The sequence below is a fragment of the Pelodiscus sinensis genome, chromosome 1, assembly GCF_052426305.1.
Source record: "Pelodiscus sinensis isolate ZL-2025 chromosome 1, ASM5242630v1, whole genome shotgun sequence".
Lineage (NCBI taxonomy): Eukaryota > Metazoa > Chordata > Testudines > Trionychidae > Pelodiscus > Pelodiscus sinensis.
In genome coordinates, this window is record NC_143052.1 from 17,241,601 (window position 1) to 17,254,761 (window position 13,161).

General features: G+C 44.2%; 1 protein-coding gene across 1 annotated transcript in view; it reads left to right on the forward strand.

Annotated features, from left to right (window-relative positions):
* ELAPOR2 (endosome-lysosome associated apoptosis and autophagy regulator family member 2) overlaps positions 1-13,161 on the forward strand; it is a 153,335-nt gene that overhangs the window by 77,274 nt on the left and 62,900 nt on the right. Inside the window, exons 3-4 of the mRNA XM_075926150.2 lie at positions 9,926-10,121; positions 11,061-11,208. Of these exons, the coding sequence (XP_075782265.2) occupies positions 9,926-10,121; positions 11,061-11,208 (344 nt within the window). The remainder of the gene's footprint in view (positions 1-9,925; positions 10,122-11,060; positions 11,209-13,161) is intronic.

Genomic DNA, 13,161 nt, shown 5'->3' on the forward strand with positions numbered 1-13,161 from the left:
TATGTAGCTAAGATGTACTGACGGCTCACATTTAATTACTGTATCTTCTAGAGATAACGTGTGTGTTCATATACACTGACATAAATGAATACAAACACGCATGCTTTTTGGTGTCCATATTTTAAAACATGCCACCTGCATTATAGGAAATTGGATATTTTGAGATTATTCACTAAAAATGTACTGCAGAGACAGGCCCTTTAATTCCACCTTTTCTGGAGCTGAGCACTTAACTCACTTACTACTGGTTCCTTTCTCTATTCATTGTTCCATTGACATCAGTGGCACTGCTCATGCAGTAAGGTGCAACTCAGCATGAGTAAAGATATCAGAAAATGGACCTAATGATGAACTGAGGAAGCTCCCACTGAAGACACTCAATACATAGGTTTGGTCCCTGACTCACTCTTTTGATTGTTGAATGAGGCCAACAGAATTCATTGGCCCAATCCTCCAAACCTTACTTTCATGGGATTTACTTAATAATCCAAGACATTCTATTTACTCCAAGGAGGCTTCTTGTGTATTAACATGGGCTGCAGGACTAGTTCATTGTGTAACCATCACTGGGCAGAGTCAACCCTGGGATCTCTGGAGCTTAGTGCTTAGTGTAGGAGCCGCTACAGCTTGAGCTATAGAGCCAGCTGGCTCCCAGTTTAGCCTGTAGAGCTCTTCTGTTCTTATCTCTTGCTGTAAGGGGTCTAAGTGCCACTACATGGGACAGTGAACCACATTAGGTGTGTCAGTTACAATTGCATGATCTCTGTCTTTGCTGTGGGAGGATTTTATCTGCTTTCTAAGGAAGCTTTGCTGCAGAAGCTAAAAAGAAGGATTTGCTTTTTAAGGCCCTGGTTCAGAAAAGCGCAGTAAGCAGATGCCTAATTCCATCTCTGTCTAGGGCACTAATGCGTGGTTTTAACTTTAAGCATATACATTTCATGTGTTACCTTGAATAAGGATGCTTTCTTGAACTGGGGTTCAAAGCTGTGCTTACATACAGGGGAGCAGACAGCCATGCTGGGCCCCTGTGCAAGGTGAGATGGGGCAGGTTCAGAATGAAGAGATGGGGCTGCCAGTCCTCAGTGCCAATCAGAGCATGCCATGCTGCCCCTCCCCCCAGCCCTTAAAGCTGACCGGAAAGTGCCATGTGGTGCTCTGGTGGTGATTTAAAGGGCCCTGGATTCTGTAGTAGCAGCGGCATCTAGAAGTCTTGGGCCCTTTTGAATCACCGGGCCCCAGAGCAGTTGCCTTGTTCCCTCGTCCCTGTTGGCAGGTCTGCCTTTTCACCCTAATATATATTGTTATCTGAGGCATCCCCAAAAGGATGCTGTTACATAGAATATTTAAGTGTTGGATGTAGTGATGTTGTAGCTCTGTTGGTCCCAGGATATGAGGGTATGTCTACACTACCCTCCTATTTGGAAATAGGAGGGTAATGTAGGCATACCGCAATTGCAAATGAAGCCCGGGATTTGAATGTCCCGGGCTTCATTTGCATAAGCTGGGCGCCGCCATTTTTAAATCCCGGCTGGTTCAAACCCCGTGCCGCGCGGCTATACGCGGCACGAACTAGGTAGTTCGAACTAGGCTTCCTAGTTCGAACTACCATTACTCCTCCTTCGTTTATAATACGAAGGACATTCCCTCCTAGATTAAACTACTTTTCAAGGAGATCACAGGCCTGACAGCATTCAGTCTCATCACGGATGACACGTCCAATATTAATTACTAGAAGACTTACCTTGCATTGCTTGGGTCCATCAGGGCAGGGAGCTGACTGTGTGTGTGGGGGGGGGATGGGGGGATGCAGGAGTCAAAGCAAGGAGGTTGAGTACGGGGAGGAGTCAGGGCAGGGGGCTGGTCTTGTATGGGTGGTGCAGGGTAGGTGGGGTGCAGGATTCAGGGCAGCGGTGGGGGGCTCAGGAAAGGGGTCTAATAGCTCTGGAGGGCTCAATGTAGGTGCCCATGGCAGTGAGGATGGTACCTCATCTGCTGGGTTCCCCCCCTCCCCAGCTCCTCTTGAGGGGTGGGAGTGAGCCTGCGGTGTCAGGCCCCAGCCCAGTTCGCCATGGAGCTCCACTCTTTGGGGCTGCCAATTCTTTTGCTCTCATCTCCAGCTGGCCCTCCAGCCCATAAGCCCTACAAATCTTTTAATAAGAAGCTAACTTGTGTGACTAACTCTGTGCTGCTTTTCTCCTGATATAGCCCTTTATACCCATGCAAAGTGAGCACGAAATGGTACCAAAGGGAACTGGTGGTGCTTTGCAGCCACATAGCTTAGATGTACATAATTACTTAAAGGGTGAATCAGCAGAGGAGGTGGTCCTGGCAGTACAGGTTGTTGGAGTGAGGCCGTGAGAAGTGATATGTAATAATACATAACAGTACCTTTTACCTGAGACTTCTGTACTGCAAACTACAACAACCTTTGCTTGGTTTGGGAAAGTTGATAGGATTATAACATTGAGCAGTTGGTGCCAGGCCAAGCGAGAGACCTAGGAACAAATTCTGTTTATACTGCTGTAAATCTGAAGAAATTCCAGTAGCATCAGTAGAACTACTCCAGAATTACATCAGTGTAATTGATAGCAGAATATGACCCATTGTTTTTAGTGGACAGTGAAAGTATTTTCTTAATCTAAAATACTCATGAATAGGCATGGCAGGAAAAACATTCCCTTACATACCTTTGTGCCTAGGCTTATGTAGTAGAAATACCTTCAATAGATTGATGCAAGTGGTCTCTAGATAATTCTTTGTATTCATAATCTGTGTTACTGCATATAAACTATTGCTTGTGTATATAGGTATATCCCTGGAGTTAATTCTTGAACTGTATATAGATCTGTCAGCTGCCACTGGCATTCCATACCAGGGAGAATTTGTTCTGAAGCAGGTGTTCCCAAACTTTTGCACAGTGTGAACCATGGGTAAAATTTTCAAAAGCATCTAAGTGGCTTTGGAGCTGAATTCACATTTTTAAAAGTGACTTCAGTACTTAGGCTAGGTCTAGACTGCGTTTTTTTTTTGTCAGAAAAAACTACGCAAAACACGCTCTGCATTTTGCGTAGCTTTTTCCGATATTTTTTTCAGAAGAGGCTTTTCTGAAATTTGGCCCGTCTACACTGGGCCAAATTTCGGAAAATCCCCCTGTCATGATTATGAGGGTTACCCAGCAGCCTGGGGATTAAGGGGTTAACTACACCTAGCCAGGTGGAGTGACCAGTAGGAATGTAGGTGGGACTTTCAAACTGGGACAAAGGAATTTGGGTTTTTCTTTTCTCCCTTTTGTCTCTCTGGGTGTGTTCCCTGCAGCTACAGAGAGGGACAAGCATGTCTCTCTCTCTCTCCAAGACACCATTCTTCATTTTCTGAGAGTAGGGTAAAGTTTAGGTAGTTTTGTTAGGCTTTATTGTTTTAAGGGTTGGGATCTGAGATCTGGCACTGTTTAAAAGATGTTTTGGTTTTTCTTTGTAACTAAGTTCTAGGCCCATGGAGTTTCTCCATGAGTATATTTTGTTACCTTCCTATCTAGTCATTATACTTGCAACAGGAATATTGTTGTAATAATAAAAGTCCTTTCTTTTCCTTTTATTAACCTGGAAGTGGTTAATTGTGTGCCCTGATTTTTATTTTAGGGGTGAGATTTCCCAAATGATCTTTCCCCTGATTTCTTTATCAACATTTGGGTGGTGGCAGCGGAAGTTTTATTCCCAAGATCTAGGTTTTTAAGATTTTGGGGGAAGTTTTATACCAAAGCCTGGTAGATAAGGCTTTGAGGTACACTTGCTGGCCCCACTTCTGCATTTATCATGCCAGAGTGAGGAAGGAGCCATGACACCCCCTCTTTCGGAAGATCCTTTCTTCCTCATGAAATGAGGAAGACAGGGCTTCCAAAAGAGCTCGTTTGCACGTCCACAGAAAAAAACAGAAGAGCAGACGCGTTCCCTAGATGCAGCAGAGTTTTTCCAGGATTACCTCCGGAAAACCCCCACAGTGTAGACGTAGCTTTAGAGCCCAGATTTTGAAAGGAATTGAGGCATCTCAGTCATATTGAAAGTTCACATTTAGGCTACCTCTAGCTATTCCATATCTTAAAAAGCTCTCATTATTTCTAAACAAATGTTGAAATAACAGGCGTGCTAATCCGGCATCCCTTAACTCTCATTCCACGAGGGTTAAGGGACATTTTGGAATAGCGCTTTATTTTGAAATTAGATTGAAATAAAAAACGCAATTTACATAGCTCAAATTGTATATCTTATTTTGACCTACGGGTACAGTGTAGATGCACCCTTAGTCTCCTCAATGCCTGTCACTTTTGAAAACTGGAATTCAGCTCCTAAGCCTCTTGAACGCTTTTGAAAATTTTACCCCCCAACTTAACAGTGCGATTATCTTGTGGACACTTCATTCATGCTTATGTTACATTGTTGTGGCAACTGCTGCAATTCACATGAACAAGTAAAAGAAGAAAGCACTAAGTGTACATCTATCTGTATTTTAGTGAATTTTTTAGCAGCTTGGACAAGAAGAGCCAGCAACTACAACCAATTCATTATCTCTTTGTGGACCACTAGCAGGTGTCGCATGGGCCAAGAGTTTGAGGATGTCGTCTCTACAAAACGTTCAGGGTTCTGTCAAACCCCGCCCACCATCAAAATAATCCCATAACCATAACAGCGGTCTGGGAGACAATAGATTTAAAAGGAACTCCTGCATTGGACACATGTGGCTTAGATTCAAATAAGGTGGCTTTTTTTTGGTTCTCCTTTGTTGTTAACGACTGCATGCGATAAGACCATAGCTCTGCTCATCACACAAATGCTTCTACAGCAATGTGCTTCTCATCCCAGCCCTCCCACCCCATTGCTGCTCGGTACTGACTGGAATAAACTCAAGTTATGCAGCTGTTCCAATGTCAGAAGCAGTTCACTTTGCCATTAGCCACATTCAGCCTCTAATTGAACCTGGCAAGCAGCTGGCCTGCTCAGAGCTAGTTTTGCTTGCAGACATATGTGTTTTGACAGGAAGAGCAGCCTCCTGTGGAGTAATGTACGATATGGCCAATATAAGCTAGGCAATTCGGAAACATAATTAGAGTGGGTGCAGCAAGGGGGCATAGCCTTCTTGTGGGCCTGATTAAAGGAACCACCATCCACTCCAGAGTGGGTGTGGCCAGGCAAGCCACGCACACTCTGCTCAAAATAGTGGGGAGGTACAGGAAGTATAAAAGGTGGGCCATAGCCAGCAAAGGAGGCAGTTGCCTCCTGCCCGCTGTTCGGGCTTGCACCTCTGCAGCACCAACGACCTGGAGGAACTGCCAGCCAACAAGGACATCAGAGAACCACTGGGACTGCTACTAGCTATGTACCCCGGGGAGATGGAGGACCCCTAGGAACTAAAGGTACCTAGAAAGAGGATCATAGGAAGCAGCCCAGGGACACCGGACAATACAGTTGTGTGGCCAGAATACTGGGCAGTGAGTTGTGGTGGAATCCCTGCTGGTGGAATTCCAGTGTGGGGGCTCTGGCCTGAGCCTTGGTGGAGCAGGATGGGTCCAGGTTCCCCTACCCACTATTGCCAACCTCACCCCAGTGTGACAACCTCCCTATGAAAGAGCAGCAGAAACAGACCAGTGGCTGCTGGAGGCCTTTCCCAAGTCTTTGCAGCATTGTGTGGACAGACCACCCTGGTCTGGCAGAGTATCCAGACCAATCCGGGGAAGTGGCTCGTGAGGTAATGAGACCTCTCCCACGTCACATGCAGGATGTGGTAGAGCAGGAAGACTAGGCAATGCAGAGTTACGGGACGCTGAGAAGCCACAAAGTGAGTAGTGCAGTTCCAGAGTGCTGGTTCCCAAACGAGATGGGAACCTCCTATTCTGCAGTCATTTCTGGAGGATCAACACTATCTCTAAATTCAGCCCATGTCCAGTGCCCTGGATTGATGAGCTACTTGATTGATTCAGAGACCTGCTACATCACCACCTTGGATTTGACCAGGGGGATATGCTAGTAACCCCTGGAACCTGGGTCAAAGAAAAGATGGCCTTTGCTACACTCAGCAGTCTCTACCAGTTTACCAGCATGCCCTTCAGCCTTCATGGAGCCCATGCAATCTTCTACACTAGGCTGATGGATCATCTGCTGCAGCCTCATATTGAGTATGTTGTGGCCTAATTCTATGACATAGTGATCTACAGTCACTACTGGGAGGACCACCTGAATCAGGTGGCAACCATTTTAGGGACCCTCCAGGAGCCACAACTGACTGCAAACCCTAAGAAGAGAGCAAGAGACCACATACATTGATTACACCCTCAGGCAAGATAAGATGCACTCCCCTAGTTGGGAAGATCTAGACCAGGTCTACTCAACTTTGGAAGCCCCGAGAGCACATGCCGAGGGCCGCAACTTAAGTGTGGTTGCATATTCGTGCAAATATATATGCAAATAGCTTCTTTCACACTGATGGGCATGAATACAAAGCACTTCCCACAATGCCCCGGTGCTCCCAGTACCTCTTCTCTGGGACTAAAAACGCCAACACCCTGTACCCATCTGTTCCAGCCAGCCCATCCACTTGTGTCTTTCAGTGCTCACTCCACCTGGGAGACTCCTTGCCATTGAGGAGCATGTTCCCAGTGGAGGTCATGTTGAAAGGATCCCACCCACAGGTCACATGTTGAGCCCCATGACAACACACATTGCAACGCGGGCCGCAAACAAGCGTGAAGGACTTGTCAGTGGTAGGACTTGATGCTCTCTTCTCCCAGAACATCTATGGGAGGAATATCCAGACTTCTACATCACCCAGAAGCTATTCCCACAGAAACACAACTATTCCATCATTGAGAAAGAAGCTCTAGCTGTTAAGTGAGTGATAGAAGCTCTCCATTATCTTGTGGGCAGGTCTTCCATCATAGTGAAAGACCACACATCCTTAAACTGGCAACAGGTCATGAAGGACACCAGTGCGGGTACCTTAGCCTCTAGTCTTTTGCATTTAGGATACAGCATCATGCTGGGAAGGAACATGCAAGGGTGGCCTCTTGTCATGCCTGGAGGATGGGGACCAGGCCAGGTCAGAGCCAGGAAATCATGTCCATCCCATAAGACACAGTAGAGCAGGACAGAAAGTATAAAAGGCAGGCAGGCTTTTTAGCTCAGTTGGGCTGGTGTCAGCAAAGGAGACAGCCCCCCTCCAACCCACTGCTGGGGGTTGTGCCCAAGGGGGACCTCTGCAGAGCTGAGGGTCTAAAGGGACTGCCAGAGCTGCCAGTCGACAAGGATGCTGAAGAGTTGCTGGGATTGCTGCTAGCTGTGTAACCTGAGGAAACAGAGGACCCCCATGAGCTGAAAGTACCCAGTGAGAGGATCATAGGAAGTATCCCAGGGGCACCAGACAATAATCGGTCTGTGACCAGAATCCTGGTCAGCGTGTGGAGCCCTCCAGCACTCTTGGGGACCCATGGAGTAGGGTTTGCCCCGGTCCCCAAGCCGCCCTGCTGCTCTCACACTCCTTGGGTGGCCACCTCTACCTCCCCATCTTAAGCATCTGCCTGAGGCAAGACGGGCTGACTGTTGTTGCCCTGGACTACTGCTGCACTGCCCTGTCTGAAACCCTAGACTGTTTGATGCTTCCCCCTCCCCAGGGCCTCCGAGGCTGCTAATTCTCTTTTATGTTAGTCTTTAGAGACACAGCAGCAAGGGGGAATGGTCTCCCTCTGGGCCTCGTGGGGTGGGATGGACACAACACTTTCCAGTGGTCTTTGTCTCTAGTGCTGAAGGTCAGTGTTTGAGCTCGAGCCTCCTGGACAGCAGTCTGCCTTGTCATTGAGGCTGTTCCTCTTTCAAAAGGTTGCAATGATTTTTCCTTTCCCCTCATTTGAAATTATCAGAGCAGAAGGAATTGAACAAAACTAACTCAATTAGCTCAGTCCTCTCTGGTCCCTTCCATTAGAAGCCAAACAAGAGGCTCTGAGGCTTGCCATACTGTCAGTTTGGCAGTGACTTTCTCTTGGAAACCAATCCCCTGTTTGAAGTTCACAAATTTGGAATGTGGTGTAGCAGTATTCTCCATTTATTTTTTAACAAAACCCTGTGTTTTAAATACCATTTCAGTGGCATTTAAACATTTGTTTAAAGTCCAGCCCCCTTCCTGAAAAGGGATTCTTTCCTACTTTGAGACCTAAATAGATTCCTGTTCATTTCGTGAGTATGGTATGAGATTGGATACAGTGGTTTTTTTAAATTTATGGAGGTTGCACCAATGTTACGGAGAGGAGAATTTGTCCCGTCTATTGATCTTTCATCTAGTACCTTCTAGCGGGGCCAGTCAAGTATGATTTACACAAAGGAATGCTGGTTGTGTGTCATACCTGAGTAGGAACTTGAAATTCAGGCTTAGCTGGATTTGAATAGGACCTGCAATTTCTGCTACTATATCACTCTTTTCTCAGAGTGTTTTACATCCAACAGATTCTTCTGCTGTTAGATAAACATCAGTACATGTATACAATATCACGTATTACATCCTTGGCTGGTTTGAATTGATTTATGCCAGTTTACATTAGATGAGGCTCTGGCTCCATGAGTATAAATGGTGCTTTACTAATCACATAGGATGGGGCTTGCAAAATCCATTAGTCCATGAACGAATGAATGGGTTGGAGATTGCAGAAGGCAAAAGTGGATGGTTTGGGGGCCATTGGTGGATTAGCTTGGGAATTCCTCCACTTGGCTATGGTGCCTCATCATATATTTTTAAAGAGTGGAGATATAAATCATAGTAATAATTAATTGCATCTTACTATATATTTTAGAAATGTGCATCTATCTGTCTGTCTGTGAGTCCATTTGTTCAAGAACTGCTCCTAAACAGTAAGAGCTCGGAGCACTAAATTTGGTACACAGCTTTCTCTTATCATAACTTAAAGCAATGTAAGGCTTTGATTGTGCCAAGACAATGGGATGTGCCTGGAATTTCATTGTTTCTGATAAAATGGAAAGGGAGGGGGTCTGGTAGGAGGGAGTTATATTGTAGAATGACCACAGGGGGCAGCAAAGGTACAGCGATGGGGACTGGAACAGCTATATTAAATCATGGAAGGAAATAGCTATATTGGAAGATGGTCTAGTAGTGGATCGTGCACTGGACTGGTACTCAGGAATTGTGGGTTCAGTTCCTAGCTCAGCCATTTCCATTGTAACCTTGAGTGAGTTACTTGGTTAGGAGTGCTGTGTGTACAATATTAATTAATTATTGAGAGATGTTTGGATACCACAGTGATGATGGCCATATAAATACCTAGATAGTGGGAGAGTAAAGTTGGTGGTTTTGGAATCATGGGTGGGGAAAAAATGGAGACCTTGGCCATTAAATTGTTGTTATTTGTTACATATATTGAGATACTGTATTTAGTCTACACATAGATGAAATTTATGTTTGATAGAATAAAAATAACAGCATTCACAGTAAAGGCCCACCCTATTTTATATTATACAGACATCAACAAAAGGCAGGTGCTGTTCCAAAGAGCTTGCAAGCTTAGTCCAACACAAGATGCAACTGGTGGGTGAAAGGAATTAGGCAGGTGATGACGCTGACTGTAATAACAGTGACATAAACATGTTTTTCCATAGGCAAGCTACACATGCAGTCTGTAGGTGTCGATTTTTAAAAAATTCCTCTTTGCTAATGGAGACAATCAGATCAATTGCTGTGACTTGAGATGGGGCTATCCAGTGCTGTCGGTTAAGTAGAAAAACAGAAGCCGAGTTTTACAGTGGTTTTCTGAACTGATTCATCGTGTTCCTGATTTTCATGGCTGGGACTTTCATGACTGGTTTCTTTAGTGACAGCTAACTGCTGCTGCTAATTGCCTTTATGGTTAATCAGATGTAAATGATTGTCTTCACAGCTTTTTCTTGTGCTTCCGGTGAATACCTCGAAATGAAGAATCAAGTGTGCAGTAAATGTGCTGAGGGGACGTATTCCTTGGGCAGTGGGATCAAGTTTGATGAATGGGATGAGCTGCCAGCAGGATTCTCCAATGTAGCCACTTTCATGGACACTGCTGTTGAATCAGCGGAGAATAAAGCAGACAGCTGTAACAAGTAAGAGGCGTCTGGGTTGGTCTGTGGCCACACCAGTGAAGGGGCTGGTTTAATGCTCATGGATTTCAATGGGCTATGGATCAAGCCTATAGTTTGTTGTGGGAACCAGCTGCTCCAATAGCATACTAACCTGGAATTATCACAGTAGGTGGTGATGGGTAAACTCTGCCCCTCAGCGTGGAATGCTGGTTATGTGTTAGTGGAGGCTCTTGGAACTTGGCAATGCCATTAGCTGGATAACATGGGACAATTAAGCATGCTAGGCTGTGTAAGTATAGAAAAGTATATAAAAGCAATCTCTGCACATTGCCAAAAATCACACTTTGGCAATTTTGAATGGTTGAAACTAAAGGATAAATCAAAAGGAACCTATTTGATCCTACTGATCCACTTGCACGAAGTCAGCTTCATCATCTACCTGAGCCTTTCTCTGTACGGGGGGACTCTTCAGGTGGTGTAGGACTAGCAGAGGGGCATGACCGGACAGGCTAGGTAGTCTCTACTGTCAACCAATCCCTTGCTGTCATAAAGGCCTATTAGACATCATTAACACCCAGAGAAACTTGGATCAGCCCTGAGCTGCTTTCACTTGTGCCTGAGTGGCTCCAAGATTATAGAGAAGTAAAGATAGCTTAAAGCTACTCTTACACCCTGCATGATCCATGCTGATTGCAGAAGGCCTGTTCTTAAGACTATGTCCCTCCTGTATCCTAGACAAGTGGTATGAAAGCCTTCCCAGTTAGGATGCATTGGAAGTTTCAGGAAACAACATGCTTTTGCCCCATTCAGAATTTGGATTTCCAAAAGGTAACCTGTGAAAAATATGTGGGAAACTAAAGTTTGCATCCTTTGCTGACGAATATATATTTTTAAATAAGAATGTTATAAATGTGGTTAGGCTGTCTGTGATGTAAAATAAACCTTGGTTTGTTTATCCAGCTCTTCGTGGACTCCTCATGGGAATTACATAGAGTCAAACAGAGATGACTGCACTGTTTCTCTGATCTATGCTGTACATCTGAAGAAGTCTGGTTCTGTCTTCTTTGAATACCAGTATATTGACAACAACATCTTCTTTGAGTTTTTTGTAAGGCTTTTATATTCCAAATTTAACCTCAAAGTAAAGAGATATGTTCCAGATAAAGATGTATTTTGGAATCAATTTTATTTTCTCCTCATCCATGTTATTAATGTCTCTTTGGCTTATTAAATCTGAACATATTTTAAAAATCTCATTTCTTCTCTACCATTTATGCTTCCACTTTACTATTTGCATTTCATTCATCCAGGTTGCCTATAGTTTGCCCAGTTCTGTCAGTGGCATGCCATCTGGCAATGGGGTTTATTGTGTTGCCAACTCTGTCCACACATCTATACAAGTGACACCATCACAGGACCTAAGCACATAAACCACAATATCAGGGGCTCATAAAACTATCCTCTAATGTGATCTATGCCATCAGGTGTCAGCAGTACCCCTCTGCCATGTATATTGGCCAAACTGGGCAGTTTCTACAACAAAGAACACAAGTCTGACATCAGAAATGGTAACACATAAACCTGTAGGGGAACATTTTAACCTGCTTGGGCACTCATTAATGGATTTAAAAGTAGCCGTTCTTCTACAAAGAAATTTCAGAGGCCAATTACAGAGAGAGAGAGAGAGTGCGGAATTGACCTTCATATGCAAATTTGACACACTCTCCCTAGGCTTGAACTGAACTGCACATTATAAAGCCAACCTTCTGTGCATTTAATACCTCATTTACATAAAAAACTAAGTATGGGAGCTTTCCAGCACACTCAGTTAGCCTCCAATTGACAGGTACCTTCCCCCACTCTTCTTTTTCTATGATAAATTCTTGGGTTCCTGTCATTTCTACTCCAGGTTCCATCTCTTCTGAGGAAGTGGGTTTTGCCCATGAAATCTCATGATACTATATATATTTTTTGTTATTCTCTAAGGTGCCACAGGACTACTACAGACTGACATAGTTACCCCTCTGAGAATTTTCAAATATATTAATTTTAGTTACAACACAGAACTCACTTTATATTATTTTTTAATTCAAATATTTGCACTATAAAAAGATAAACAAAATAAATAGTATTTTTCAATTCACCTCATCCAAGTACTGTAGTGCAATCTCTTTCTTGGGAAAGTGCACTTTACAAATGTAGATTTTTTTGTTACATTGTTTTCAAGTGTGGTTATGTAAAACTTTAAAGCCTACAAATCCACACAGTCCTACTTCTTGTTCAGCCAATGCTAAAACAAATGTAATCTAGTTTGGCTTGTTTGTGTAGCATTGTTTATGTTGTGAGTTATGTGAATCTGCATATGTGAATGTCCTTATGACATTCAGGAATTGAGAATCCCAATCTCATAGGTGGCAGCTTAAGCCAAAAGTTTCAGAAATGGCTAGTGATTATGGAAGCCTTGGTTTTTGGTTGTCTGATTTGAGACACCTATAAGGGGTCTGATTTTCAGAAAGAGCTGAGAACCTGCTTCCTCTGAAAGGTGTTTCAAGCAGGGCACTGAAAATCACTAGTCATCTTTGCAAATCTTGGTGTCCATCTTTGGGAAAGGCTCAGTCTGTGTCACTATCATGCAGAGAGAAGGATGAAAAGTGAGCTATTTCTGAGGCTTGCGATTGGGACTTTCAAAAGAGCCCAACACAGCTTTCATTGTCCACTTGGCATTTTCCTCAGTCATGTACCTTTTGTGCTTTCTCCCATGTGTCCTCTCCTGTTTGGGAGATGCTCCCTGTCAACAGCCACAAAGCTAACTCCTTATCCACCTTCAGATCCCACCTTAAAACTCTCCTTTGCTATGACACCCACAAAAAACTTGACAACTTTCAGAGACAGCCTATCATGCTGACCAAGACAATCTCATTGTTTACTTGTCTGTCTGTTCTCTCTTACATTCTAAGCTCCTTGTGGACAGGGAACATCTTTTTGTTCTATATTTGTACAGCATTTAGCACAGTGCCTAGTCTATGATTGTGACTCCTAGGAGCTATGGTAATCCAAATAA